At 47.4% G+C, this 27,267-nt stretch overlaps 3 protein-coding genes across 3 annotated transcripts; all 3 read left to right on the top strand.

Annotated features, from left to right (window-relative positions):
- The first annotated feature begins 6,869 nt into the window (after positions 1-6,869).
- On the top strand, positions 6,870-10,643 carry LOC123085675 (DEAD-box ATP-dependent RNA helicase 24). Its single transcript, XM_044507352.1, has 5 exons — positions 6,870-7,551; positions 8,256-9,484; positions 9,780-9,816; positions 9,908-10,334; positions 10,454-10,643. Exons 1-5 carry the CDS (start codon positions 6,993-6,995, stop codon positions 10,503-10,505), a joined length of 2,304 nt encoding a protein of 767 aa, XP_044363287.1. The 5' UTR covers positions 6,870-6,992; the 3' UTR covers positions 10,506-10,643.
- An 868-nt stretch (positions 10,644-11,511) lies between these two features.
- LOC123081887 (uncharacterized) lies at positions 11,512-12,751 on the top strand. Its single transcript, XM_044504400.1, has 3 exons — positions 11,512-11,813; positions 11,897-11,941; positions 12,077-12,751. The coding sequence occupies exons 1-3, from the start codon at positions 11,706-11,708 to the stop codon at positions 12,569-12,571; spliced, it is 648 nt and encodes a 215-aa protein (XP_044360335.1). The 5' UTR covers positions 11,512-11,705; the 3' UTR covers positions 12,572-12,751.
- Positions 12,752-13,742: 991 nt separating this feature from the next.
- LOC123085676 (extensin) lies at positions 13,743-16,133 on the top strand. Its single transcript, XM_044507353.1, has 3 exons — positions 13,743-13,973; positions 14,542-14,583; positions 14,672-16,133. Exons 1-3 carry the CDS (start codon positions 13,878-13,880, stop codon positions 15,872-15,874), a joined length of 1,341 nt encoding a protein of 446 aa, XP_044363288.1. The 5' UTR covers positions 13,743-13,877; the 3' UTR covers positions 15,875-16,133.
- The last annotated feature ends 11,134 nt before the right edge of the window (positions 16,134-27,267 follow it).

Consider the following 27,267-nt stretch of genomic DNA (forward strand, 5'->3'; position numbering starts at 1 on the left):
CCGCCTCAGGGCACCGAGATGTAGGGTTGTTACTTCCTCCGCGAAGGGCCTGAACTCGTAAAACTCGTGTGTACAACTTCGCCATAGCTAGGACCTTGCCTCCTCATACCTACCCCCCATTCTACTGTCAGTCTTAGATCCATGACACTATGTGTTTAATCTCTCTCTCTCTCTCTCTCTCTCTCTCTCTTGTTCTTGAGATGTCACGATCTTGATGTATCGCGGGCTTGATGGCTCGTGTCTGCGTCAGTGTTTCCCTGAAGAGGAAGGGATGATGCAGTATAGGTACGGTAGGTATTTCCCTCAGTTATGAAACCAAGGTTATCAAACCAGTAGGAGAACCAAGCAAAACTATGTAAACGGTACCTGCACACAAAGAACAAATACTTGCAACCCTATGCGTGAGAGGGGTTGTCAATCCCCCTCGGGTAAAAGATAGATTGGTTTGTATGATTTTGGATAAATAGATCTCGCAATGAAACAAAATAAAATAAAGAAAGAAAAAGTGCAGCAAGGTATTTTTGGGGTTTTAGAATAATAGATCTGAACGCAAAAGCAAATAAAAATAGATCTCAAAGCAAATATGATAAAGAATAGACCCTGGGGCCGCAGATTTCACCAGTGGCTTCTCTCGAGAAAAATAGCATACGGCGGGTAAACAAATTACCGTTGTGCAATTGATATAACTTCAAATAATTATGACGATATCCGGGCAATGATCATTATATAGGCATCACGTCCAAGATTAGTAGACCGACTCCTGCCTGCATCTACTACTATTACTCCACACATCGACCCCTATCCAGCATGCATCTAGTGTATTAAGTTCACAAAAAAACGAAGTAATGCAATAAGAATGATGAAATGATGTAAGATCTATTCATGTAGGAATAGACCCCATCTTGTCATCCTTAATGGCAATGATCAATACGTGTATTGCTGCCCCTTCTATCACTGGGAAAGAACACCGCACGACCGAAACCATCACAAAGCACCTCTTCCCATGGCAAGAAAAATTGATCTAGTTGGCCTAACTAAACCAAAGATTCGAAGAAGAAATACGAGGCTATAAGTAATCATGCATATAAGAGATCAAAGAAACTCAAATAACTTTCATGGATAAATAGATCTAATCATAAACTCAAAGTTCATCAGATCCCAACAAACACACTGTAAAAAGAGTTACATCAAATAGATCTCCAAGAGACCATTGTATTTAGAATCAAAAGAGAGAGAGGAAGCCATCTAGATACTGCCTACAGACCCGTAGGTCTACAATGAACTGCTCACGCATCATCAGAGAGGCACCAATGAGGACGATGAACCCATCTGTGATGGTGTCTAGATTGGATCTGGTGGTTCTGGAACTTGCGGCGGCTGGAATTGTGTTTCGTCGACTCCCCTAGGGTTTTTGGATTTTCGGGGTATTTATAGAGCAAAGAGGCAGTGCAGGAGGCGGCCGAGGTGGGCACAATCCACCAGGGCGCACCCAGATGGGTTGTGCTCCCCTCGGAGCCCCCCTCTGGTACTTCTTTGGCCCAACAAGTGTCTTTTGGTCCAGAAAAATTCTCCAAAAAGTTTCGCTGCGTTTGGACTCAATTTGGTACTGATATTCCGTGAAGCAAAAAACAGCAATTGGCACTATGTCAATAGGTTAGTCCCCAAAAATGATATAAAGTTGCTATAAAATGATTGTAAAACATCCAAGAATGATAATATAACAGCAGGGAACAAGCAAAAATTATAGATACGTTGGAGATGTATTAGGGCTTTGTTAATATAGTTGGATCATATGGTGTTTTCCCCTCTCTATCTTGTTGTGAATTGAGTTTTCCCTTTGAGATTTTGTTCTTATCGGATTGAATACTATTATGGATTTGAGAACACTTTATGTATGTCTTGATATGAATACCCATGGTGAGAATGGGGTACCATATTGATTCACTTGATATGTGTTTTGGCACTCAACTCGCGGATTCCCGAGGTGATATTGGGGTAATCAATGCATAGGGGCTAATGCATGTTCTCGTCTTTGTTTCTTCGGTAGAAATCTTGGGGCACTCTTTGAGGTTCTTTGTGTTGGATTGAGTATTATGAATATGAAATTATTTGGTATTATCTTAGTACGAACTCTTGATAGATTGATCGGAAAGGATAACTTGGTGTTATTTTAGTATGAACTCTTGATAGATCGATCGGGAAGGATAACTTGGTGTTATTTTAGTACAAACACGATCGATCAGGAAGAATAGCTTCGAGGTGGTTTCGTACCCTACCAACAATTTCTTCTTATGTTTGATACGTCTCCAACGTATCTATAATTTTTTATTGTTCCGTGCTGTTATATTATCATTCTTGGATGTTTTACAATCATTTTATAGCAACTTTTATATCATTTTTTAGGACTAACCTATTGACATAGTCCCAATGTTAGTTGTTGTTTTTTGCTTGTGAAGATCTATAGGGTATCAAGATCTATAGGGATAGATCGAGACGCTTAATAGGACTTTCACAAAGCACATACCTTGACAAAGTTCTGGAGAAGTTCAAAATGGACTAGTCAAAGAAAGGGTTATTGCCTGTGTTGCAAGGTGTGAAATTGAGTCAGACTCAAAGTCCAACCACGACAGAAGATAGAGAGAGAATGAAAGTCATTCCCTATGCATGACCCATAGGTTCTATAATGTATGCCATGCTGTGTACCAGACTTGATGGGTGACTTGCCATAGGTTTGGTAGGGAGGTACCAAAGTAATCCAGGAGTGGATCACTGGACAACGGTCAAGAATATCCTGAAGTACCTAAAAAGGACCAAGGATATGTTTCTCGTTTATGTAGGTGACGAAGAGCTCGTCGTAAAGGGTTACGTCGATGCTAGCTTCGACACAGATCCGGATGACTCTAAGTCGCAAACCAGATACACAATTATATTGAATGGTGGAGTTGTCAGTTGGTGCAGTTCTAAGAAGAGCGTCGTGGCGGGATCTACATGTGAAGCGGACTACATAGCTGCTTCGGAAGCAACGCATGAAGGAGTCTGGATGAAAGAGTTCATATCCGATCTGGGTGTAATACCCAGTGCATCGGGTCCAATGTCAATTTTTTGTGACAACACTGGAGCAATTTCCTTAGCCAAGGAGTCCAGGTTTCACTAGAGAACCAAACACATCAAGCGACACTTCAACTCCATTCGTGAAAAGGTCAAGGATGGAGACGTAGAAATTTGCAAAGTACATACGGATCTGAATGTGGCAGACCCGTTGACTAAACCTCTTCCGCGGGCAAAACATGATCAGCACCAAGACTCCATGGGTGTTAGATTCGTTACTATGTAATCTAGATTATTGACTCTAGTGCAAGTGGGATATTATTGGAAATGTGCCCTAGAGGCAATAATAAAGTGGTTATTATTATACTCCCTCCGGTCCTTTTTACTCTGCATATTAGGTTTGTCCGAAGTCAATCTCATCCAACTTTGACCAAGTTTATATAAAAAATTATAGACATTCACATAACAACACTAATATCATTAGATTGATCTTGAAATATATTTTCATATTATATTTATTAGATATTATAGATACTAATAATTTTTAATATAAATTTGGTCAAACTTAGCAAAGTTTGACTTTTGGCAAAACCAATGTGCAGAGTAAAAAGGACCGGAGGGAGTATTTCCTTAATCATGATAAAGGTTTATTATTCATGCTATAATTGTAGTGATCGGAAACTTAAATACATATGTGAATACATAAACAAATACTAAGTACCTAGTAAGCCTCTACTAGACTAGCTCGTTAATCAAAAGATGGTTAAGGTTTCCTAACCACAAACATGTGTTGTCACTTGATAACGGGATCACATCATTAGGAGAATGATGTGATGGACAAGACCCACCCGTTAGCATAGCATATGATCATTTAGTTTTTGCTACTGCTTTCTTAATGTCAAATACATATTCCTTCGACCATGAGATCACGCAACTCCCAGATACCGAAGGAATACCTTGTGTGCTATCAAACGTCACTTTGTAATTGGGTGATCACAAAGGTGCTCTACAGGTATCTCCGAAGGTGTCTGTTGAGTTGGCGTGAATCGAGACTGGGATTTGTCACTTCGTATGACGGAGAGGTATCTCTAGGCCCTCTCGGTAATACAACATCACAAGAAGCTTGCAAGAAAAGTGACTAAGGAGTTACTTACAATATGATGTATTACAGAACGAGTAAAGAGACTTGCCAGTAACGAGGTTGAACTAGGTATGGATATACCGACGATCAAATCTCGGGCAAGTAACATACCGACGGACAAAGGGAACTACATATGTTGTCATAAAGGTTCGACCGATAAAGATCTTCATAGAATACATAGGAACCAATATGATCATCCAGGTCCCGCTATTGGTTATTGACCGGAGAAGCATCTCGGTCATGTCTACATCATTCTCGAACCCGCAGGGTCCACACGCTTAACGTCCGTTGACGATATAGTATTATACGAGTTATGTATGTTGGTGACCGGATGTTGTTCGGAGTCCCGGATGAGATCACAGACATGACGAGGAGCTCTGGAATGGTTCAGAGGTAAAGATTGATATATAGGATGATATGGTTGGGCCAGGGGTAAGGCCCACAGGGCTTTAGGTCAGTGCAAAAGGAAGTTTTGTGAAGGTCAGGACCAGATGCTAGGGACCCTGGCGTCTAGCCCTGGGCCAAACGCCGAGGACCATGGCATCTGGGCCAGACACCGAGGACCGTGGCGTCTGGTACTGGAATCCAAGAAGGACTCTTCCTTACGTTCCAAGACTTTGGGGAGGCCCTCTCCCCAAGTAATGACTCCAGAGATCGACATATAAATAGAGGAGCGGGGCTAACCCCTATAACACAAGTTTTTGAGCCTCCTCTAGTTGGTCCTAGTAGACTAATTAGAGCTAGCCCTAACTACCTCTAATCCTCATAATTAGAAGCCCAGTGTGGTTCTAATCTCCTCCCTCTAGTTCATCCTCGCTCTAAATCCGTTGTGCTTGGTGAAGCTCCGCGGAAATATTTTATCACCACCGCCACCACGCTGTCGTGCTGCCGGAACTCATCTACTACTTCACTCCTCTTGCTGGATCAAGAAGGCGAGGACGTCATCGAGCTGAACGTGTGCTGAACGCGGAGGTGCCGTATGTTCAGTGCTAGATCGAAACGGACCGTGAAGTTGTACGACTGCATCAACCGCGTTGATAAACACTTCCGCTTAGCGATTTACAAGGATATGTAGATGCTCTCCCCTCTCGTAGCTATGCATCTCTATGGATAGATCTTGCGTGTGCGTAGAATTTTTTTATTTTCCATGCAACGTCCCCCAACAAAACGATCATATCGAATCGACCCAAACTTTTTGTTATGAATTGAGATAATATCGTCTGTAATCAATTGCAACAACACAGAGTGTTAACATGTGATTTTGCTTCTTAAACCATTAGAGTATCATAGTCACTTCTTACCGGATGGTGGACTTTGGGATTGCTCAAACGTCTACATGTAACACGGTGATCATAACAACAACTTAAATGTTACGAAAAGTTTGACAAGTGACTAGATAGTTCGAGAGTGAGATTTGCTCCTCCGACGATGGAGAGATATTCTTAGGGCCCTCTCGGTGTGACGACATCCATCATCGTATGGCCAAACACAGGTGACTTTGTCATGGGTGTGTCGGAATACAATAACAAGAAAGGAGAATAAAACCGGCAACTAAGAGATAACCCATTGTATATACATGTTTTATTGTCATCTCTAAATTACATGTAAGTCTTAAGATAAGATTATTATATCAATCATTGTACATGCCTTTAATGGGGATGGTCCTGCTGAAACTTGAGGGGTTTAGAAAGGCACCTTTATTAGGCTGGTCACAGTGGGGAGTAATTTATACTAGTGTCATGCATATGACACTAGTCTAAGTTACTACCTTTATAATGCAAAGTAACATAGTAGTAGTATCATAGAGGTCTTCATTTATTAGATTGTAGACTCGGAAAACGCTATGTTACAGTAACATATTGTGTTACCACTTCTTATTAACTACATGCCACATAAACAAAATTTTCTTGAAACGTGCTATGTTACTAGCTAAGTTACTCCCACTATGACTAGTCTTATAAGCACAAAAAACTTATTACTTCCTCTGTCTCTCTAGGAAGGTCCGCTCTAATCAGGACCAGTCATATCATGGAGAAGTAATCTATGATTTTTGATTTAAAACAAAATTTTAATGTACAGTTTTTACGGGTTATACAATTCACAATTTATTGAACAAATTGATGGAAATACAAATTGGTCCTATATTTTGAATCGAAGAAATACTACTATAAGTGCAGTGGAGAGTACTTTTCCTAGTGTAAGATATCGCCGATACATCGGTCTAGCTTCTGTAGGGAGGCTTAGAAAATTGGAAAATTGTGAAGTGGCTACCAGTCACATTGTGTACGTTTGGTCAACTATAATGCTACCTCTACCTGCGGGCCTAACTATGATGTTCAATGATGTTCTTTTCAGTACACTCCATTGAATTCGTTTAACAAGTATGATGATTTGTCGGGACGTTTGATGTCAAGGACTTCAAAACTTCGTTTGATGCAGCTTTCTCTTTGTTCGACTAAAGCTACATTATTTTTTAATTTTCTTTTGAAGATAGCGGTATGTAGTACTACGAGCACTACTTTGCAGCATTGCATAGATCACATCACGCCTGAAGACCGGTGAGTCGGCGAGGCCCAACGGCCGTTGCCAATCGAACAACAATCGGCCTGATAAGCTATGCCGCGACCGACTTCAGCCCACGGGCGCGTCAGACCCGTCCAGTACCCGGCCCACCACACGAGCGACCCAACCAGCCGGCGCCAAGCTCTCTCCGACCCAACCCCTCCGTGTCCATCGTCTTCCTCCCCGCCTCGCTACACAAACCCTAGCTAGCCCGTCGCTACCTCCACCTTGCCCGCCGTCCATGTCGAAGCGACCGAGGCTCGAGGGCTTCAGCATCCCGCGCCCCACCTCATACAGCTTCGAGCGCTCCCAACCCGCGCCGCGCCTCTACGTCCCCGCCGATGACGACCTCGACGACATCGCCTTCTCTGACGACGCAGCCGCACCCTCGGACGCCGCGGAGGGCGGCAAGGCGGAGGACGACGAGATCGACCCCCTCGACGCATTCATGGCAGAGATCCAGGAGGAGATCCGCGCGCCGCCCCCGCCGCCCAAGCCCGAGGCACTCCGCCCCGCGGATTCCGATGAGGACGACGACCCCATGGAGAGCTTCCTGCGGGCCAAGAAGGATGCCGGGCTCACGCTTGCCGCCGACGTCATGAACGCCGGGTATAACTCCGACGAGGAGGTATACGCTGCCGCGAAGGCCGTCGACGCAGGCATGATGGAGTACGACTCCGACGACAACCCCATAGTAGTTGACAAGAGGAAGATAGAGCCCATACCACCGCTGGACCATTCGACCATCGAGTATGAGCCCTTCACCAAGGACTTCTACGAGGAGAAGCCGTCAGTTTCAGGTGAAGCATATCTTACCGTTTGATTGAGCATATGTATCGTTAACTGTTATAATTGGCGTCCCGTGTAGATTACACTGTTCAGCTACTTTTGATCTCAGCATATGAAGCCTGACCAGAGGTCTAGCTTCTTTGCTCTATTTGGTTAATCAAGTGATGAACCAGAATAGTCTATATCAATTGGATGCTAATAACATCCAAATGTTCGGTTGCTTATAAACAAAAATGATGCCCTACAAGGTTCGGGGATCATTATTTTGAATTCCATGCTTATTGTTTGGGTGTTGGCTATTAGTATAGATGCCTCTCTGTTATTTTGAGATGGCAGGCACCGGGTCATCACTTCTCTACACAATTACCAGTCTCCAGTTACCCTCCCTGAGACAGCAGTCGGAGAGCCATAATATTGCTTCCTTTGTCCGCTCTGTATTCACTTTGATTGCTTGTCTTGAGAAATTGAAACATTTCTGTTGTGCATCTGATCTGTCGACCCCCTTCTGCTGACATTGCTAAATAATTAGTTTAATGAAGTCTCTTTATGTTACAAGCCATTGCAACTGAAATCTTGCAAGTACTTGTACATGTTTGTGTGAACTAGCGTGGTGTAAATTGATTATAACTTATGCTGGTTGTTCTTGCTCATTGTTAATGGTTTGGCAACTCCTACTTGAAGGCATTTATTGAATTTCTCTATTTGTCTCTTGTAGGGATGAGCGTGGAAGAGGTGGCTGATTATATGAAAAGTTTGGCAATCCGGGTTTCAGGCTTTGATGTGCCAAGGCCAGTTAAAAGCTTTGAAGATTGTGGGTTTCCTGTTCCATTGATGAATGCCATTGCCAAGCAGGGTTATGAAAAGCCGACAACAATTCAGTGTCAGGCTTTACCTATTGTCCTTTCAGGTAGAGATATCATTGGTATTGCGAAAACTGGTTCAGGCAAGACTGCAGCATTTGTGCTCCCTATGATTGTTCACATTATGGATCAGCCTGAGCTTCAGAAGGAAGAAGGTCCAATAGGAGTCATATGTGCTCCAACAAGAGAATTGGCACATCAGATATATCTCGAAGCTAAGAAGTTTGCAAAGCCTTACAACCTTCAAGTTGCTGCTGTTTATGGTGGTGTTTCCAAATTTGAACAGTTTAAAGAACTGAAATCAGGCTGTGAAATAGTCGTTGCTACCCCAGGGAGACTGATAGACTTGCTTAAGATGAAGGCACTGAGGATGTTTAGGGCAACTTATCTGGTTCTTGATGAAGCTGATCGCATGTTTGATCTTGGGTTTGAGCCTCAGATACGATCCATTGTTGGTCAAATTAGACCAGACCGACAAACCTTGCTTTTTTCTGCAACAATGCCATACAAAGTGGAACGATTGGCTAGAGAAATTTTGACTGACCCTATTCGAGTCACAGTTGGTCAAGTTGGTAGTGCTAATGAAGACATTAAACAAGTTGTGAATGTACTCCCTTCTGATGCTGAGAAAATGCCATGGCTTCTTGAGAAAATGCCTGGTATGATTGATGATGGTGACGTGCTTGTATTTGCAACTAAGAAGGCTAGAGTCGATGAGGTTGAGAACCAGTTGAATCAGCATGGATTCAAAGTTGCAGCACTTCACGGTGACAAGGATCAAGCATCTCGAATGGAGACACTGCAGAAGTTCAAGTCTGGGATCTACCATGTTCTTGTTGCAACTGATGTTGCTGCACGTGGTCTGGACATAAAGTCAATTAAAACAGTTGTCAACTTTGATATTGCAAAAGAAATGGATATGCATATTCACCGCATTGGAAGAACTGGCCGGGCCGGTGATAAAGATGGCACCGCATATACTCTTATTACACAGAAAGAATCACGATTTGCAGGTGAATTGGTTCATAGTTTAATTGCTGCTGGTCAAGATGTGCCCAACGAACTTATGGACTTGGCAATGAAGGTGGGTTCCTGGTAACTTATTTGTGAATTTTGGGTGTTCTGTCAGCTGCTAAAATACGTACTACTCCCTCCGTTCCTAAATATAAGCCTTTTTAGAGATTCCAATATGGACTACATACGGAGCAAAATGAGTGAATCTACACTCTAAAATATGTCTATATACATCCGTATGTAGATGGTATTGAAATCTCTAAAAGGGCTTATATTTAGAAACGGGGGGAGTATTATTATAGCTTGCCTGGTCATTCTACCATGAGACAACCCCTTTTCTAAACTGACTGTTGTTTGAATTCCAGGATGGCAGGTTCAGAGCTAACCGTGACTCCAGAAAAGGTTCGTCCTGTTTATTTAGTTACACAGGAGGTGATAGAGATGCATCCTTTTGGAAACTGATTATGCTAACGAAATTATTATGCTTGATCAGGTGGGAAGAAAGGTGGCAAAGGAAAGGGTGGTGGAGGTGGTGGTGGCGGCGGCGGCGGCGGGGGTGGCGGTGCACGTGGGCGTGGGCGTGGCATACGTGGAGTTGATTTTGGCCTTGGCATTGGCTATGGTTCTGAATCAGGGCCACAAGTACCTGCTCCAAGATCTGCCACTGTAAACACGTTGAAGACAGGGATGATGCAAAATTTTAAGAGCAGCTTTGTTTCAGCGTCTTCGAGTGCGCCAAGCAACAGTGCACCTTTGAGGGGTGCACCTTTTGTAAAACCAGCACTTCGTGGTTTTGTTTCCGGTGGCACCATAGGAGGGGATTCAGGTGCAGCAAGGCCAGCACCACCGGCGCCATCAGTTGTTCCGGCATCCAGCCCCGCAGGAAACACTAACGAAAACGGGAACACAAACCCTGAAAGGTATGTGGCTCGCAATAACTCAGTGCAGAATAATTCTCCTGCTGATATTTCCAATACTACTAGTACCATGCTCTGCATTCAGTTAGCTAACCACCATTCAAAATTCCTGTGTATTGCAGCTCGAGGGATCAACGGAGGGAGAGAAAGCGGCCATCGGGGTGGGATCGCTAGTAGGCTTTTGAACTCCAAATGTACCAAAATTGTCTCCAGTTTTGTTTTGTTGCCTTCACGGAACATATTGTTGTAGATTGTAGATTACATGATGTGAATGATAAAATTGCTGTTCCTACACCCAACTGAATTGTCTAATCCTTTCTCTGTCCCTATATTTGCTGCCAGTGTTGTTACGCTCGTCGTATAATAATGTGGAGATCACTATCGAGTAGTATGGTAAATTTGGTTTCGAGACACTTATCATCTCTTGCCTTAAGTTTAGGTACACTAATATTTTATTCTTTCGTCAGTGCCATTGCAAAAAGTATGTCAATCTGCTGACCCCGCAACCAATTACATGTCATTTCTTATGAAATCAGGACAGAGATAGCGGGAAAATGCAGTTCGAAAAACCATCCGAAATGAGGAATCATGTGTTTTATCTCTTGTGTGCCTGCTTGTGGCCACATTACTAGTATTATTTTTATGTGCTTTGTTGTTGTTCGAGACGTGAAGTGGTGACTAGGTTTGGAGCTTAGAGCATCTGAACTGGGCCGTGCTCTAAAATCCAAGTTTTTTGGGCGCCGGACAGAATTTGTAAAACAGTGCATGTGCAAAAAAGGATCAGGCGCGCGCTGAAAAATACTATTAAAAGCTGCAAATTTGAAGCGCCGGATTGCGTACGCTTCATAATTTACACTGCATGTTTTTAGGCGCCTGTTTTTAGACATCTGCTAAAACAATGTTGGGTCCGGCGTACTAAAAGTGCTACAGTGACGCGTTAAAACTATTTTAGGGTGTGAATTTTTTGTGCACCCGTTGAAGATGCTCTTACAGTCAGGTGCCTAATCATGTCACGAACCATATTTGATTTAGATTGTCGAGTGCATGATGTAATGTAAGATGCTCAGATTTTGCAAAGAAGATGACGGGCACGTGTTGTGTTTATTCACAGCTGGCACCGTAAACCGAAGAAGTGTAGCGTAATCCATCGGTTTTCGCCTTCTGGGCGGTTCTCGCTTGCAGCGATGCGGCGGTGGTCTCGAAGGGGCGGCAGATGAGGCACTGACGTGCGGGGACAGCTTACTCCACGCGACGGTGCGGCCCCTCTCTTCTCTTCCATCCCCATTCCGTTTGCATTTGGGCACCCCACCTTGGAAGGCTCACAGCACCCATTCCGTCCGTGAGAGGAGCGAGGGAGAGAGAGAGGAAGCGGCGATGACGAAGCCACCAGCGGCCGATCGTCCGCGGATGACGCTGGAGGACTACGTCCTCTTCTTCACCACCCGCAGCGGTCGACATCTTACCATCGACCAACTCAATCAGGTCGGCAGGCACTCCATCTCTCTCTCTGACTCTCTCCGCGCCCATGTCCGCCGCCCTCCTAACTCCTCCTGTTGGCGTTGCAGATCCTCTTCATGCACGGCTTCAAGAAGTTCTACAACTCCAACAAGGTACCCCTCCACAGCCCCAAACCCTCTCCCCTCTGCTGGATAACTCCCTCCCCTGCCTGAGTGCCTGTCATGCCCCCCACCCTGAGAGCGAGCTAACGATTCTCTGATTCTCTCCCCTACATTCGTCGATCGCAGCCGGTGATCGTCGACGCGCTCAACTCGCTCGACCTGCTGCGCCCGCGCCGCGCCACAGTCAGCATCAACGCCGTGGCGCCCCCGCCGGGTGCCGCGGGGCCCTCCGCGGCCTTGCTCTCCACGGAGGCCGTGAAGCGCGACATCCAGGACCTCGGCTGGCGCGAGTGCCCCGTCGGCTCCGTCCTCTCCGTCCACGCCGGGGCGGCCGCCTCCTCCCCCGTGCCCCTCGCCACCATCCGCCCGGGCTCCGCGGCCGTCGTCCAGCGCGTCTCCCCTCCGAGCACATTCAGCGCCTCCTCCAGCCTGCCTCCCGCGGCGCCTGGCGTGGAGGGGACCAGGAAGCGGGCCCTGAGGGGCCAGGGGAAGGCGGCGACCAAGAGGAAGGAGAGGCGCATGAGGGAGCTGCTCAGGCTCCCGTCCATCGAGGTCCAGGACATTCCCGCCGCCGACGCCGCCGCCCAGGGCAGCAGCGGCGGCATTGCCTCTGCTGTGTGATTTGTAGCGTGGTTGACTGAAGCAGCGTGGAACTGACGGTTGATCTGGCGTGCTTTGTTCTTCGCTGCTTTTGGTTCGGTGGTGATCTGCAGTAGTTGTAAATTAATTTTAATTTTACTGGTTGTGTTAATGATGAGAACCATGTTGCCTGTTCAGTTATTAACCGCGTTGAGATGCGTCTGCATTTGGGATGAGATGCGTTTTGTTTCTTGCTGTTTTGATAATGAGATGCGTCTGCATTTTGAAATCTCTGACAGTGGTTGCTGGTTTGAGGAGTCCTTGTCGTTCTGAATCTACTTGGTGGCTCGGTTCAGTTCAGCGAGGCAGAGAGAAACTGCGTTGAAGTCCTCTCTCTTTTATTGGTGCGTAAAGTTTGCTCGGTGGGATGGGATAGTGACTTAACGGTCTTGATCCAGCTCGCTGTGATAATGATCTGCCTGTGCTAAACTGCCACGCACAATAGCTACATGTATGTTGACTGAATTTCTAATTTGGGTAAGTCAATTTTGTGGGTGAAGGAATGGATTAGAGGAGGATGAAAGATGGAGGAAGAAGAAAAAAGGACGACCGTTGGATCTTAATGTAATGACCCAACAAATCTACTTACACAAAAAATTTAGGTTACTGTATGACTCGAGAGACAAGGCGCTCGTATTTGGTGGAATGCAGAGCAGGCTCTCGGCGAGGAAGAACGAAGTGAACATGCAGACGTGACCAAAATTCAAAATCCACAGCCATCATCAGAAGCTGAGAACCAAAGGATGGGAGGGACACTTTTGACGAGTCTTGACCGGGCCTCCCAAGTTTGCAAAGGCAGGCTCAACTCAACTTTCTTCCTAATGACCTGACCTGACCTGATCGGGTGAAAGCAAAAGAGAAACGAAACAGCGTCGTGCCTTTGGTTTGTCCTGCTTGTGCAGGCAGGCGAGGGAAAGCCTGTTCTGTTCTGTTTGGCGAGGGAAATGAAACCGCCCACCAACAAACAGGAGCCCCATTCAATTCCTTCGTCCCTGCCCTGCCCTGCCCTGCCATGCGGTAACGTACCGCGTCTCTCTCTCTCTCACACACATACAGACAGCGCTTCGGGGCAGCACCAAATCTGCACGTAACGTGCCGATCGAGCGTGTTGGCCGTGACAAAAAGCAAGGCCAGCAGGGAGGAGAGGGGAGGGGAACCTTGCCAGACGGAAGGAGAGAGAGAGAGGAGGGAGAGCGAGAGCGCGCGCGCGAGAGAGAGAGAGAGAGAGAGAGAGTTTGGCAGCGGAAGGAAGGAGGACGGCGGAGAAGGGGGAGGAGAGGGCGCGGCCATGGTGAAGGAGAGATTGACCCTGACGCTGGAGAGGTACCACCGCTTCTTCGTCGACCCCTACGCCACCCGCCTCACCACCGTCCACCTCAACAACGTACGTGCTTGCTAATCCACCCACTCCCAACTCTCAATCTCATCTGCTTCTTCTAGTTTTGGTTCCAACTTTCTCCTTGATCGGAGTGTCCATGTTCCTGAATCTGAATGTATGACCCCGACGTTCTTCTTTCATGTATTTATTTCTCTTTTAGGGATTGATCTTTCGTGTCTCTTTTCCCCATGTTTTTAACTGAATCCGTTACTCCTAATATTCTCTTCTTTCGTTTTTAACCAATAATATATAAATACTCCCTCCGTCTCAAAATTCTTGTCTTACATTTGTCAAAATACCGATGTATCAAGTCACGTTTTAATATTAAATACATCCATATCTAGACAAATTTAAGACAAGAATTTTGAAACAGAGGAAGTACTACGCTAGTTTTATTTTTGAGAAATTAAATTATATACTACGCTAGGTGATACTGAATATTGTTCTTCTTCCATTTTTGTTAACTGAATCTGCTGTTATGTTTTCTTTTTTGAGATTCAATCTCTTATTATGTGATTGTATGTGATGTGTTCCCTCTCCTCTCTGCGCGCGACTCTGCCATGGCCGCTTGCAGATCATCTACATGCATGGTTTCGCCAGGCTCCACGGCAAGAAGGTTTTCTTCCATCTATCTATCTATGTGCCTTTTGCTTTGCTCCGCTGCCGGTGTGGGTGTGATTGACGGGATGGAGTTGCTCTTGCAGTCCCAGATCATGGGCCACATGGTGGGGCAGGTCGACCTGCAGCCGCCGCGCCGCTCTACGCTGCACGGTGGCGCCGCGCTCGTGCCGCCCTCCGCCGCGCGCATCGCCGCCGCACAGGCCGCGGCCGACGTCGACGCCATCGGCTGGGCGGAGTGCCCCATCGGCTGCGTCACCGCCTTCTCCGCCTTCGCTGACCCGCCGGACCCGGTGGAGCCCATGCCCCCGCCCGCCCACCACATGCTCGCGCTGGCGGTGCCCCTGCGCCGCCCGCGCTCCAAAAGGACGCGCACCTCCCCCTACCAGCGCCCTGCCGCGTCCAACACGGCCAAGGTGAAGGAGGAGGTGGTCATGGAAGAGGAGGGTGAGGATATGTCGTTGGTGACGCCGTCGCCGCCGCGATGGATGCGCTCCCCTACCCCGCCACCTCCGCCCCCGTCGCCCACGCCACGGTCGCAGACCGTGGTGCCTCCGCCACTATGGATGCGCTCCCCTACTCCGCCACCTCCGCCCCCCTCGCCCACGCCGCGGCCGCAGACCGTGGTGCCTCCGCCTTCGCCGCCGTGCAGGGGCCAGCCTGAGTTGGAGCCGACCCTCTCCCGACCACCTGGCTTCGGCTCGCCGCCGGAACCATGCAGGAGCGGGCCTACGCTGGAGCCGATCCTCCCCACACCACCACCACCAGGCTTCGGCCCGCCGCCGCAACCATGCAGGAGCGGGCCTACGCCGGAGCCGATCCTCCCCACACCACCACCACCAGGCTTCGGCCCGCCGCCGCAACCATGCTGGAGGCGGCCTACGTTGGCGCCGCCTCCTACCCTGCCACCAGGCTTCGGTTCGCGCCAGGTGGCGCCGCCTCCTCCGCAGCTGTCCTGGGGCTTGCCGATGCCACCGCCGTCGGGCCCAGGAGCGCCTACGTTCACGCAGCATCTTCAGCCTGCAGGTCCGGCACCACTCTGGCGCTCGCCGATGTCGCCGTCTTATCTGGCACCGTGCTGGGGCGCGCCGGCGCAAGCGCCCTGGCGCTGGCCACACCCCCCGCCGCGCTGGGCACCACCTCATATGCTGCGCCCGCCGCCGCCACCCTGGGACTGCATGAGGCCGTTTGCACCTCCCATGCCGCCGCAACATCCGCCGCATTTTGAGATGCAGCATACGCCACCGGCACCGGGGGCGTGCTCGGGCAGGCAGGTGATTTACTTCTAGGGACTGCTCTCGTACCGCATTTGCTGTTATTGCTAGCTTGTCAGTTTTTGCTTTGACGGTAGCTAAGCTTTCGAGAGAGTTACTACACGGTGACGGGAAAATTAGGGACAAGGTTATCAATTTACTGTTGGAGTTGCGAACTGTTTTTGCTCTGCTCCACCTTGCTGCTGCTAGTCTTGCCATGCCATTCTTGTGCCCAGAACCATCATCAGTGGGATATTGGAATGATTCATGCATGTCTCATGATTACTTATGTACATCACTTTCTTTCCGCACTAGCGAAACGTCAAAGTTTTGTTCGCGTGTAAGACCACAACAAACCAGTTTTTATACTAGTAGTATATGCTATTCCGTCCAAGTGTGTGTACTACTGCCAATTTCATCAAATCTGTTGCAAAGTGATGACAATGCTTTGGATCTTCTATTTTCTAGAGAATACCTCAAGAGGGCAGGGGTTCCTACATTTACATTTCATTAAGAATAAGAAAATAGCCTGGTTAATGAGAAATAACCGGGTAAAAACCCGATACAAACGCACATACTTGCCGCACCATTGATTAACGAATAATCATGCGAAAACCCCAACCATACGATTAATTAAGGGACAACCATACAAAAAAATAAGGATCACATCTATATCTATTACCTACCTTATAATAAAGTGAAGAATATATTTTTTGGATTAGTTTGAATTGCTAAGTTAAGAAGAATTCTTAGTTCTCCTTCCGTCACGTCTTCATATCTGTTAATTTTTTATTACATAATAATTGACGGCTGAGATTTAAAAGAAAGGAGATTTTAAAGGTAACCTCACGGAAAGATCGACCGGCCTAGCGCGTATTCCATGGAACGGTCAACTGATCCGTTCCTGCAAAACAAAAGAGCACGTTTTTTACTCGGATATATAAACAAACAGATTGCCGGTCCTTCAAAACAAAGAAACCGCGCGCTCCTTTTAAAGCATCTTCAATAGAAAATGTATACTTAAAGATGTAAAAGTTCTAATAATCCTCCCCTGCTCATGTGGCTCGTTTGGTCAGCGTGGTCGCCGCGTGTGAAGTCTGGTGGCTTCGTGTGACATCCCGAGCAGTGCTTAGCGACGCGTGCACGTACTGTCTGGTGTGCTTACACGTGGTCTATTTTTATCCTTTGTAAAAGCCTGAATCTTCATCTCGTTTTCAGTTTCCCTTGCACAAAACAGTCTCCCATATACCAGGCGCCCGAGCGGCGAGAGTGCTCGCAGGAGCTCGAACCCGACCCCCCGCACGGAGATCTGAAGCAGCAGCAGGACCTCGCCGGTGAGCCAGCTCCTCTGCGGTTCTCCCTCTCCTTCTACCCTCTCTCTCATCACCCTCTCTTTTCTCTCTCGAACAGGACGCAGCAGCTGCACCACAAGTCCAAACAATGGCGCCGCCCTCATGAAACATGGAAGCAGAGGCTAACCCTTGCGGCGGCGGCGGCGTGTCTTTCCAGTGCTCCCCCTTGCGGCCTTCCCAGACTTGGTGTTCGCTTGGTGTTGGTGGACAGTCGAGGAGGACCATCTCCCGCACTGGCCTCCCCTGGACGCGCGCAGCCGGCGGCTCCGTCGGGTCCAGCAGTGGTCGCGACTCACGAGGCGACTCGAGCAGCAGCTCGAACGCACACAGTGCCTCCCCGTCGGCCCGGTACGCCGCCCGAGCGGGAGGCACCAGCGGACCGGAGAGGCGAGTAGTAGCACGCCCCAGCGGCAGCACTGGGCGGCAGCAGCCTCATGCCCAGGATAGGGGCACACGGCAGGTGCGGCGCGGCTGCAATTCAGGGGCGGTAGCAGTTCTCGGTCGCATCCATGGCAGCCGCCGTGGCGTGCTCCTACTCGTGCGGCTGGTCCATGGCTGTCGGCGCATCGCAGGACAGGGACGACAGCAGTTCTAGGCCGCATCCATGGCCGACGGCGCGCGGCAGGGCGGGAGCGGCAGGGCGGGGGCGGCAGGGCGGCGTGCTCCTACTGGTGCTGCCGATGCGGGCGAGGGAAGAGAGGAATCAGGAGAGGTGCTCACGGGCGGCGCAAATCGTCTCCTCGGTGGCCAAGGGGCTCGCCGGGGCGGCAGGGAAGGCCGGCTGCAGGGCGAACTGGTAGGGGGCGCCGAGGGGATCCGTTCCCGTGAGCGGCATCCCGAGGAAGGCGCTGGAGTTGGCCGGAATCGGGCGGTCAATGGAAGGACGGGGGGCGCCGCCATTGAAGCGAGGGGATCGAAGGTCGAGGAGGCCCTCCGTGTAGGATCTAGGACCATCGCGGACGCGGCGGCGGCGCGCCCAAGCTCGGGCGCACCACTACAGGGCGGAGGGCCGGCGAGGGCCAGGCGGCGGGAGGAACGGCGGGGAGGGCATGAGTAAGTCCTGCGCCGCCGCGACTGGAGACGGAGCAGGGGTTAATTTGTAAAACCGAATCGTTTATTTAGATATCACTTAAAGAGGGACTGCGGGTATAATTTTCAGAAAACGGAAGGATGTTTTTGCAAAAGTGACGACGACGTACGACCAGAAGCACTCCGTGCTTTATTAGTAGGGAAAGATATATATATATATATATATATATATAAACCACGCATCGCTTCTGGTGGTACGTCATAAAAACAACCCTCGAAGTTGGCAATAATTACCCACCAATGCCACCCGTAAGTGGCAAAAACGATTCGTTTTTAATTTCTAATATCGCTCCAGGGTTCTGTTATTAAAGGTGGATACGATATAATAGCACCAATGCATGAGCAGCGCGATGGCTGAGGCAACGATGCTCCACACAGGAGACCAGGGTTCGATCCCTGGTTCTCACGCTTTTTCTCTTTCTTTTTACCAAGAGCAGTAATGGGCCAGCCCATGTGCGGGTCGTGGCGCCCCCTGTTTTCTATATCTTTTTTTTATTTCTATTTTGTTTTTTCCCTAAAAATAAATTTCGGATTGATGGCGCCCCCTATTTTTTATTTCTTTTTACTTTTTTATTTCTGTTTTGGTTTTTTATCTCAAAATTAATTTCGGATTTCCAAAATATCAAACAATTGCGAGTTCTGAAAAAAAGTAGGAAAATGATAAACTGTTTGTGAATTTAAAAAATATTCTAAAAATCAAAAAATGTTCATGACTTAAAAAATTGCTCACAAATTATAAACAAATCACGATTTCTAATGATTTCATGAAATAAAAAATGTTCATGATTTTTTTAAATGAGCCAATATTCAAAGCATATTCAGGAATTTAAAAATCATGTCCATCAGCTTTTAGAAAATGTTCACAAAAATTAAAACACATCCGTAAATAATGAACAAAACTAATTGTAGGTTCCATAAAGGTTTTATTAGGAGATCTATATAGCTCGTTTTATGATTTTATTTAGTCCTTCGCGTTGGGTAAAAAAGGGTTTCCGTGTTTTGTACAACGCTGAACCCAACAAAATTGACATAACTTTCTAAGGGTTTGTTTTTGTAAGCTATATTAAAATGACTAAATGTCTATTTTGTTTCCATACACAGTTATGCTTATTTTCATATCACAATAGTGGTTATGGTAAACACCGCTATGCTAAGTCCAGACGAGACACTTTATTTATCAGTATAGCTCAGGCAGGGTCCGTCAATGCAGTTTGCTCAGCCACAAAATATTTTGTTGTGACGCTGTGACGCCCTCGATTCAATCGTACACTAATCATGCACGCAAATGTGTACGATCAAGATCAGGGACTCACGGGAAGATATCACAACACAACTCTACAAATAAAATAAGTCATACAAGCATCATAATACAAGCCAGGGGCCTCGAGGGCTCGAATACAAGTGCTCGATCATAGACGAGTCAGCGGAAGCAACAATATCTGAGTACAGACATAAGTTAAACAAGTTGCCATAAGATGGCTAGCACAAACTGGGATACAGATCGAAAGAGGCGCAGGCCTCCTGCCTGGGATCCTCCTAACTACTCTTGGTCGTCGTCAGCGGGCTGCACGTAGTAGTAGGCACCTCCGGTGTAGTAGGGGTCGTCGTCGACGGTGGCGTCTGGCTCCAGGGCTCCAGCATCTGGTTGCGACAACCAGAAAGAAAGGAAAAGGGGAAAAAGGGGGGAGAAAGCAACCGTGAGTACTCATCCAAAGTACTCGCAAGCAAGGAACTACCCTACATATGCATGGGTATATGTGTAAGGAGGCCATATCAGTGGACTGAACTGCAGAATGCCAGAATAAGAGGGGGATAGCTAATCCTGTCGAAGACTACGCTTCTGGCAGCCTCCGTCTTGCAGCATGTAGAAGAGAGTAGGTTGAAGTCCTCCAAGTAGCATCTCCAAGTAGCATATCCAGGTAGCATCTCCAAGCGCATCTCCAGTCGCATCGCATAGCATAATCCTACCCGGCGATCCTCTCCTCGTCGCCCTGCGGAAAAGCGATCACCGGGTTGTCTGTGGAACTTGGAAGGGTGTGTTTTATTAAGTATCCGGTTCTAGTTGTCATAAGGTCAAGGTACAACTCCAAGTCGTCCTGTTACCGAAGATCACGGCTATTCGAATAGATTAACTTCCCTGCAGGGGTGCACCACATAGCCCAACACGCTCGATCCCATTTGGCCGGACACACTTTCCGGGGTCATGCCCGGCCGCGGAAGATCAACACGTCGCAGCCCCACCTAGGCAAAACAGAGAGGCCAGCACGCCGGTCTAAAACCTAAGCGCGCAGGGGTCTGGGCCCATCGCCCTGAGCACACCTGCACGTTGCGAGGGCGGCCGAAAGCAGACCTAGCCTAGTGGCGTTCCAGTCCAATTCGGCGCGCGCCGCTCCGTCGCTGACGTCTGAAGTGCTTCGGCTGATACCACGACGTCGGGATACCCATAACTACTCCACGTAGATGGTTAGTGCGTATAGGCTCGTAGCCAGACTCAGATCAAATACCAAGATCTCGTTAAGCGTGTTAAGTATCCGCGAACGCCGAACAGGGCCAGGCCCACCTGTCTCCTAGGTGGTCTCAACCTGCCCTGTCGCTCCGCCACAAAGTAACAGTCGAGGGCCGTCGGGAACCCAGGCCCACCTCTACCGGGATGGAGCCACCTGTCCTTTCAGCCCCCAACTCCGAACAGTATCACAGGTAATGTAACTGTGTAAAGTATATCGTATATGCCCGTGATCACCTCCCGAAGTGATCACGGCCCAGTAGTATAGCATGGCAGACGGACAAGAGTGTAGGGCCACTGATGGAACACTAGCATCATATACTAAGCATTTAGGATTGCGGGTAAGGTATCAATGACTGCAGCAGCAATGACAGGCTATGCATCAGAATAGGATTAACGGAAAGCAGTAACATGCTACACTACTCTAATGCAAGCAGTATAGAGAAGAGTAGGCGATATCTGGTGATCAAGGGGGGGCTTGCCTGGTTGCTCAGACAAGGAGGGGTCGTCGATGACGTAGTCGTACTCGGTGGCATCAGCGTCGGTCTCGTAGTCTACCAGAGAGAAGAGGGGGAAGAAATAATGAATACAGAGCAAACAAAGCATCACAAAATATAACAAGGCAATACGCGGTGTTCGGTGTGCCCTAACGCGGTAGTAGGTGATACCGGTGAAGGGGGGATAACATCCGGGAAAGTATTCCCGGTGTTTCGTGTTTTCGGGCAGAGGAGCCGGAGGGGGAAAGTTGCGGGTTCGATAGGTTAGAGGGGTGTGGCGGACGAACGGACTGCGTATCCGGACTCGTCTCGTCGTTCTGAGCAACTTTCATGTACAAAGTTTTTTCATCGGAGCTACGGTTTATTTTCTATTAATTTTAAAAGCTTTAAATCATTTTCAGGATTTATTTAATTATTTATCTCAACATTATCCAGAATAGTGCATGCTGACGTCATCATGACGTCAGCATGACGTCAGCAGTCAACAGGGAGTTGACTGGGTCAATCTGACATGTGGGTCCCGCATGTCATACACTGTTTTAGTTAACTAACAGTTAATTAGGTTAATTAGTGATTAGGTTAACCTAATTATAATTAATTAACTTAATTAATTACTTACTTAATTAATTAACATTTTAATTATTTTAATTATTATTTATTTATTTATTTAATATATATTTTTTTTCTTCTCTTTTTTAACAGAAACGTTTTGTGGGGGCTAGGCCCCACGCGTCATTGGCCCAGGGGGGGCCTTGCGGGTGCTGGGTACGGGCATCGGGCGCAGCCCGAATGGGCGCTGCGGGTATGACCGACAGGGGAGCACCCGACTCGGCGCCGGCGGCCACGACATGGCGCCGGAATAGGGGGAGGCCGGTGGCCTGAGGCAGCCCGGGTGGACGCAGGCCGGCGACGATGGTGGCAGGGGAGGCTGCGACGGAGGGAGGCAGCACGGAAGGGGGCTGCGGGCGAGGCCAGTGCGAGTGGGAGCGCGGTCGGAGCCGAGGCCAGGGGCTCCAGCGTGGCCACGCGCGGGAGGTGATGGCGGGCGCGGCGGACTCGGCAGGTCGCCAAGGCAGGGAAGGCTGGTGGCCACGGCGAGCGCGGGCCCGGGCGCGGTGAAGCTCGACGGAGTCCGGTGGTGGAGCCGGTCAGGGAAGGAGAGGCGGGGGCGGGACGGTCCGGCGCGGCTGGGCGCCTCCGGGGCGAGGTGCAGCTAGGTGAGGCTCGGTCGCGTGCGGGGCGGTGCGTGTGTCCGCTATGGAAGGCGCCGACGACAGAGGGGAAAGGAGGGAGCTCACGGTGGTGTGCAGGGACAAGGGCAGCGGTTGTTGAGGGGGAGGGCGGGGACGGCGTCCAACGAGGAAGCAGGCCGGCGTGGAAGAGGAGGCAGCTCCGGCGGGGACGCGTCGGGGGCGGGCGCAGCGATGGGGTCGGGAGCGGCTGGTGCACCCCCGATCCAGATCCGTTCGGGGGGGGGGGGAAGGAGCGACGTGCGGGAGTGGGAGTGGGGGGGGCGAGTGGGTGGCGGCTAGGGTTGCGGGGGGTGAGGGGAGTGGATAAGGGGTGGGGTTTGGGCCGGCCTGGTGGGGTGGCCGGCTAGGCCGGTTGGGTTGGCCCAGTTGGGCCACGGCCCAGGGGGCTTTCTCTTTCCTTTTTTTTTGTTAGATTTGTTTTCTGTTTTTTTATACTTTGCTTTCTTTTAGTTTCCTATTATTTTAGTTTTAGTAAATTACCAAAGTGGCACCTAAATAGCATTTTACAAATTATGCCACTGCCACAATAGTTTAATACTTATAACAATTTAGTTTTGAAAATGTTTATTATTTTTAAAGCATTAAACTAATTGTTTTTGCTACCTTTTATTCATTTAACAGTATTTAAACATTTTATAAAAGTGTGGTTTCTCCACCATAATTATCTATGCAATATTTGTCACATTTAGAACATTTTAGTTTTGACTTTTGAAAACGTTTATTGTTTGCTTGATTTTGAATATGAGTTTAAATCGGTTCCGAACTAACACGAGATTAGCGAAAAAAATCGAAGTGATGTGGCATCATTAGCAGAGGGTTACTATAGCTTGATTACCCGGGCGTCACAGACGCCTTAAAAAATCAAGTCTTGATGAGCATCATATTGTTCGTTTTTGAAATTACATTTTAAAAGTGTCTTATCGCATCATGACATGATTTGTATATACTTTGTGAATTTGATTCATACTTTTTTATATCTACCACACATGTATAACTTGATAGTTTTTTTCCGTTGCAAGGCACGGGCATTTCCAAAAATGTTCGCTAAATCAAAAAAAGTTCGTCAAATTCAATAACTATTCCACCCAATTTCTAAATATTTTCATCGATTATAGAATGTTGGCCAGTTCAGGAAAATTGCTTAAAAATGTTCACAATTTTTAAAAAATGTTTGTAAATAGCAAAAAATATTCATAAATTGAAAAAATGTTCTTGATTGTAGAAAATGTTTAGAAATTTGTAATAGTATGTTGTTTGCGATTTCAAATATGTGCATGAGTTTAACAAATTGTTCATAATTTCAAAATGTTCATGATTTCGAGAAATTGAGAGAGATACTATATCTCGGTGATGCAACGAAATGTGATCATGACCATTTGAAATTATGAATTTTTTTCTCCCGTTGCAACGCACGGGCCCTTTTGCTAGTATAAACAAACAGATTGCCGGTCCTTCAAAACAAAGAAACCGCGCGCTCCTTTTAAAGCATCTTCAATAGAAAATGTATACTTAAAGATGTAAAAGTAGGTGTTGTATAATTTACATCACAACAAGTGTTTTTTACATGTTCAAAAAAGTCTCAACTTCAACTGATGATGCATATTTGGTGATGTAAACCTTCAACTCCAACGGATGATGTATTCGAAGATGTAAACTAGTTCAACTACTACATTGTTTCAAACATACAAAGTTCATTTGAATCAAACATAGTTCTAATTAATACATAATTAGTAGTGGTCTACTAGTACTAGTACTAGCTCTCCTAGGAGCATCTCCAACGGTCTTTCTATATTTGCATTCACTTGCTATTTTAGCAAATCTGCACAAAAAATTCCTCCAACACTCTTTGTATGAGTGGCTCTCCATCCAAAGTTTTTACAAAGCTTGCTAAATCTGTCATCCCACTTTGCATATTTGCAAATTCAAAGGGGCACTTGCTAAATTTTGGCAAGGCTTTGTAAAAATGACCCCCATCATATTTTGGTCTCAATGACTAGTGGCCCCGTGTATGATGTGTACATGTATGTGTGTGCTGCGTGTGCGTAAGTGTACGCGTATGCGTCTGTGTACATGTATGCGTGTGGGCTGTGTGTGTACACGTATGCGTGTGTGCTGCGTGTGTACATGTATGCGTGTGTGCTGCGTGTGTACATGTATGCGTGTGTGCTGCGTGGGTGTACGTGTACGCATGCACACCTCCACGGGAGTTGTGCTAGTATACGTGTGATGTGTCTATGACAAATTGTCTTCACATGTTATTGTGTGTTTTGTGCAAATATAGCAATCCGATATACAAAGCTACCAAAGCAAAAAAGCATGTTGGCTTTATAAACCTTATGTCTCCTCTTGTCTTTTTGTTCTCGAATATGCACGAACGTGCATATAATATACTCCCTCCGTCCCATAATATAAGAACGTTTTTGACACTACACTAGTGTAAAAACACTTTTATATTATGGGACAGAGGGAGTATTAAAGAAGAAGGGCAAAAGAATGTTTCCACCATAGTTACAAATGTTTTAAGTCACTCTACTCCTCACGCCTATCCCACAGTGCCACCCGACTAAAGAAGGGGTTAACATCCCCTTTTAGTAGGCCTGCCGATACCCACACTAAGCCCTCAAGCCTAATTCTACGTAACAACACCTCACACGAGGGTTGGGCACCATCAAAGACAATGGCATTTTTGTGCTTCCATAATTTCCACATTGTTAGTCCTAGAATGGTACGCAGATCCTTCATGCTCATGTTGTTCAGTCCACGTTTGCTGCATAACCAAGGTGCAAGGATGTCCTGTTGTGTCGGCACCCAGTCCAGCCGTCCTAGGGCCTCGCAAATCACAGTCCAGACCGTCCTGGCAAAGACGCATGTGAGTAGTAGATGGTTGATTGTTTCCTGCTCCTGGTCACAAAAAGGACGCGCTGTTGGGGAACGTAGTAATTCAAAAAATTTCCTACGAACGCGCAAGATCTATCTAGGAGATGCATAGCAATGAGAGGGGAGAGTGTGTCCACGTACCCTCGTAGACTAAAAACAGAAGCGTTTAGTAACGTGGTTGATGTAGTCGAACATCTTCACGATCCAACCGATCCAAGTACCGAACGTACGGCACCTCCGTGTTCAGCACACGTTCAGCACGATGACGTCCCTCGTGCTCTTGATCTAGTAGAGGGTCGAGGGAGAGTTCCGTCAGCACGACGGTGTGGCGACGGTGTTGGTGATGTGATCCGCGCAGGGCTTCACCTAAGCACTACGACAATATGACCGAGGTGGTAAACTGTGGAGGGGGGCACCGCACATGGCTAAGAAACAACTGTTGTGTTTTGGGGTGCCCCCTGCCCACGTATATAAAGGAAGGAGGGAGGAGGAGGACGACCCAAGGGGGCCGCGCCATGGGAGGGGGGGAGTCCCACTAGGACTCCGTTCCTAGTAGGATTCGCCCCCCCTTTCCTTCCAACTGAGAGGGGGAAAGGGGAAGGGAGAGAGAGGGAGAAGGAAAGAGGGGGCCCGCGCCCCCTCCCCTTGTCCAATTCGGATTGGGGCAAGGGGGCGCGCGCCTCCTCCCGTGGCTGGCCTCCTCTCCTCCACTATGGCCCATTAGGCCCATTAACTTTCTCGGGGGGTTCGGGTAGCCTCCTGGTACTCCAAAAAATCCCCGAACCTTATCGGAACCATTCCGGTGTCCGTATATAACCTTCCAATATATCAATATTTACCTCTCAACCATTTCGAGATTCCTCGTCATGTCCGTGATTTCATCCGGGACTCCGAACAAACTTCGGTCACCAAAACACATAATTCATAATACAAATCGTCATCGAACGTTAAGCGTGCGGACCCTACGGGTTCGAAAACTATGTAGACATGACCAAGACACATGTCCGGTCAATAACCAATAGCGGAACATGGATGCTCATATTGTCTCCTACATATTTTACGAAGATCTTTATCGGTCAAACCGCATAACAACATACGTTATTCCCTTTGTCATCAGTATGTTACTTGCCCGAGATTCGATCGTCAGTATCATCATACCTAGTTCAATCTCGTTATCGGCAAATCTCTTTACTCGTTTCGTAATGCATCATCCCGTAACTAACTCATTAGTTACATTGCTTACAAGGCTTATAGTGATGTGAATTACCGAGAGGGCCTAGAGATACCTCTTCGATACTCGGAGTGACAAATCCTAATCTTGATCTATGCCAACTCAACAAACACCATCAGAGACACCTGTAGAGCATCTTTATAATCACCCAGTTACGTTGTGACGTTTGATAGCACACAAAGTGTTCCTCCGGTATTCGGGAGTTGCATAATCTCATAGTAATAGGAACATGTATAAGTCATGAAGAAAGCAATAGCAATAAAACTAAAAGATATGCTAAGCTAACGGATGGGTCTTGTCCATCACATCATTCTCTAATTATGTGATCCCGTTCATCAAATGACAACACTTGTCTATGGTCAGGAAGCATAACCATCTTTGATTAACGAGCTAGTCAAGTAGAGGCATACTAGGGACACTCTGTTTTGTCTATGTATCCACACATGTACTAAGTTTCTGGTTAATACAATTCTAGCATGAATAATAAATATTTATCATGATATAAGGAAATATAAACAACAACTTTATTATTGCCTCTAGGGCATATTTCCTTCAGTCTCCCACTTGCACTAGAGTCAATAATTGTTGGGGAACGCAGTATTTCAAAAAAATTCCTGTGATCACGCT

This window comes from Triticum aestivum, chromosome 4A, assembly GCF_018294505.1.
Source record: "Triticum aestivum cultivar Chinese Spring chromosome 4A, IWGSC CS RefSeq v2.1, whole genome shotgun sequence".
Lineage (NCBI taxonomy): Eukaryota > Viridiplantae > Streptophyta > Magnoliopsida > Poales > Poaceae > Triticum > Triticum aestivum.

Coding starts and splice junctions, on each gene's coding strand:
- LOC123085675 (XM_044507352.1), top strand. CDS start 6,993: ATGTCGAAGCGACCGAGGCTCGAGGGCTTCAGCATCCCGCGCCCCACC. Junction 7,552..8,255: donor GGAGAAGCCGTCAGTTTCAG/GTGAAGCATATC, acceptor TGTCTCTTGTAG/GGATGAGCGTGGAAGAGGTG. Junction 10,335..10,453: donor GGGAACACAAACCCTGAAAG/GTATGTGGCTCG, acceptor TGTGTATTGCAG/CTCGAGGGATCAACGGAGGG.
- LOC123081887 (XM_044504400.1), top strand. CDS start 11,706: ATGACGAAGCCACCAGCGGCCGATCGTCCGCGGATGACGCTGGAGGAC. Junction 11,814..11,896: donor CCATCGACCAACTCAATCAG/GTCGGCAGGCAC, acceptor TTGGCGTTGCAG/ATCCTCTTCATGCACGGCTT. Junction 11,942..12,076: donor AGTTCTACAACTCCAACAAG/GTACCCCTCCAC, acceptor CGTCGATCGCAG/CCGGTGATCGTCGACGCGCT.
- LOC123085676 (XM_044507353.1), top strand. CDS start 13,878: ATGGTGAAGGAGAGATTGACCCTGACGCTGGAGAGGTACCACCGCTTC. Junction 13,974..14,541: donor CCACCGTCCACCTCAACAAC/GTACGTGCTTGC, acceptor GGCCGCTTGCAG/ATCATCTACATGCATGGTTT. Junction 14,584..14,671: donor CCAGGCTCCACGGCAAGAAG/GTTTTCTTCCAT, acceptor TTGCTCTTGCAG/TCCCAGATCATGGGCCACAT.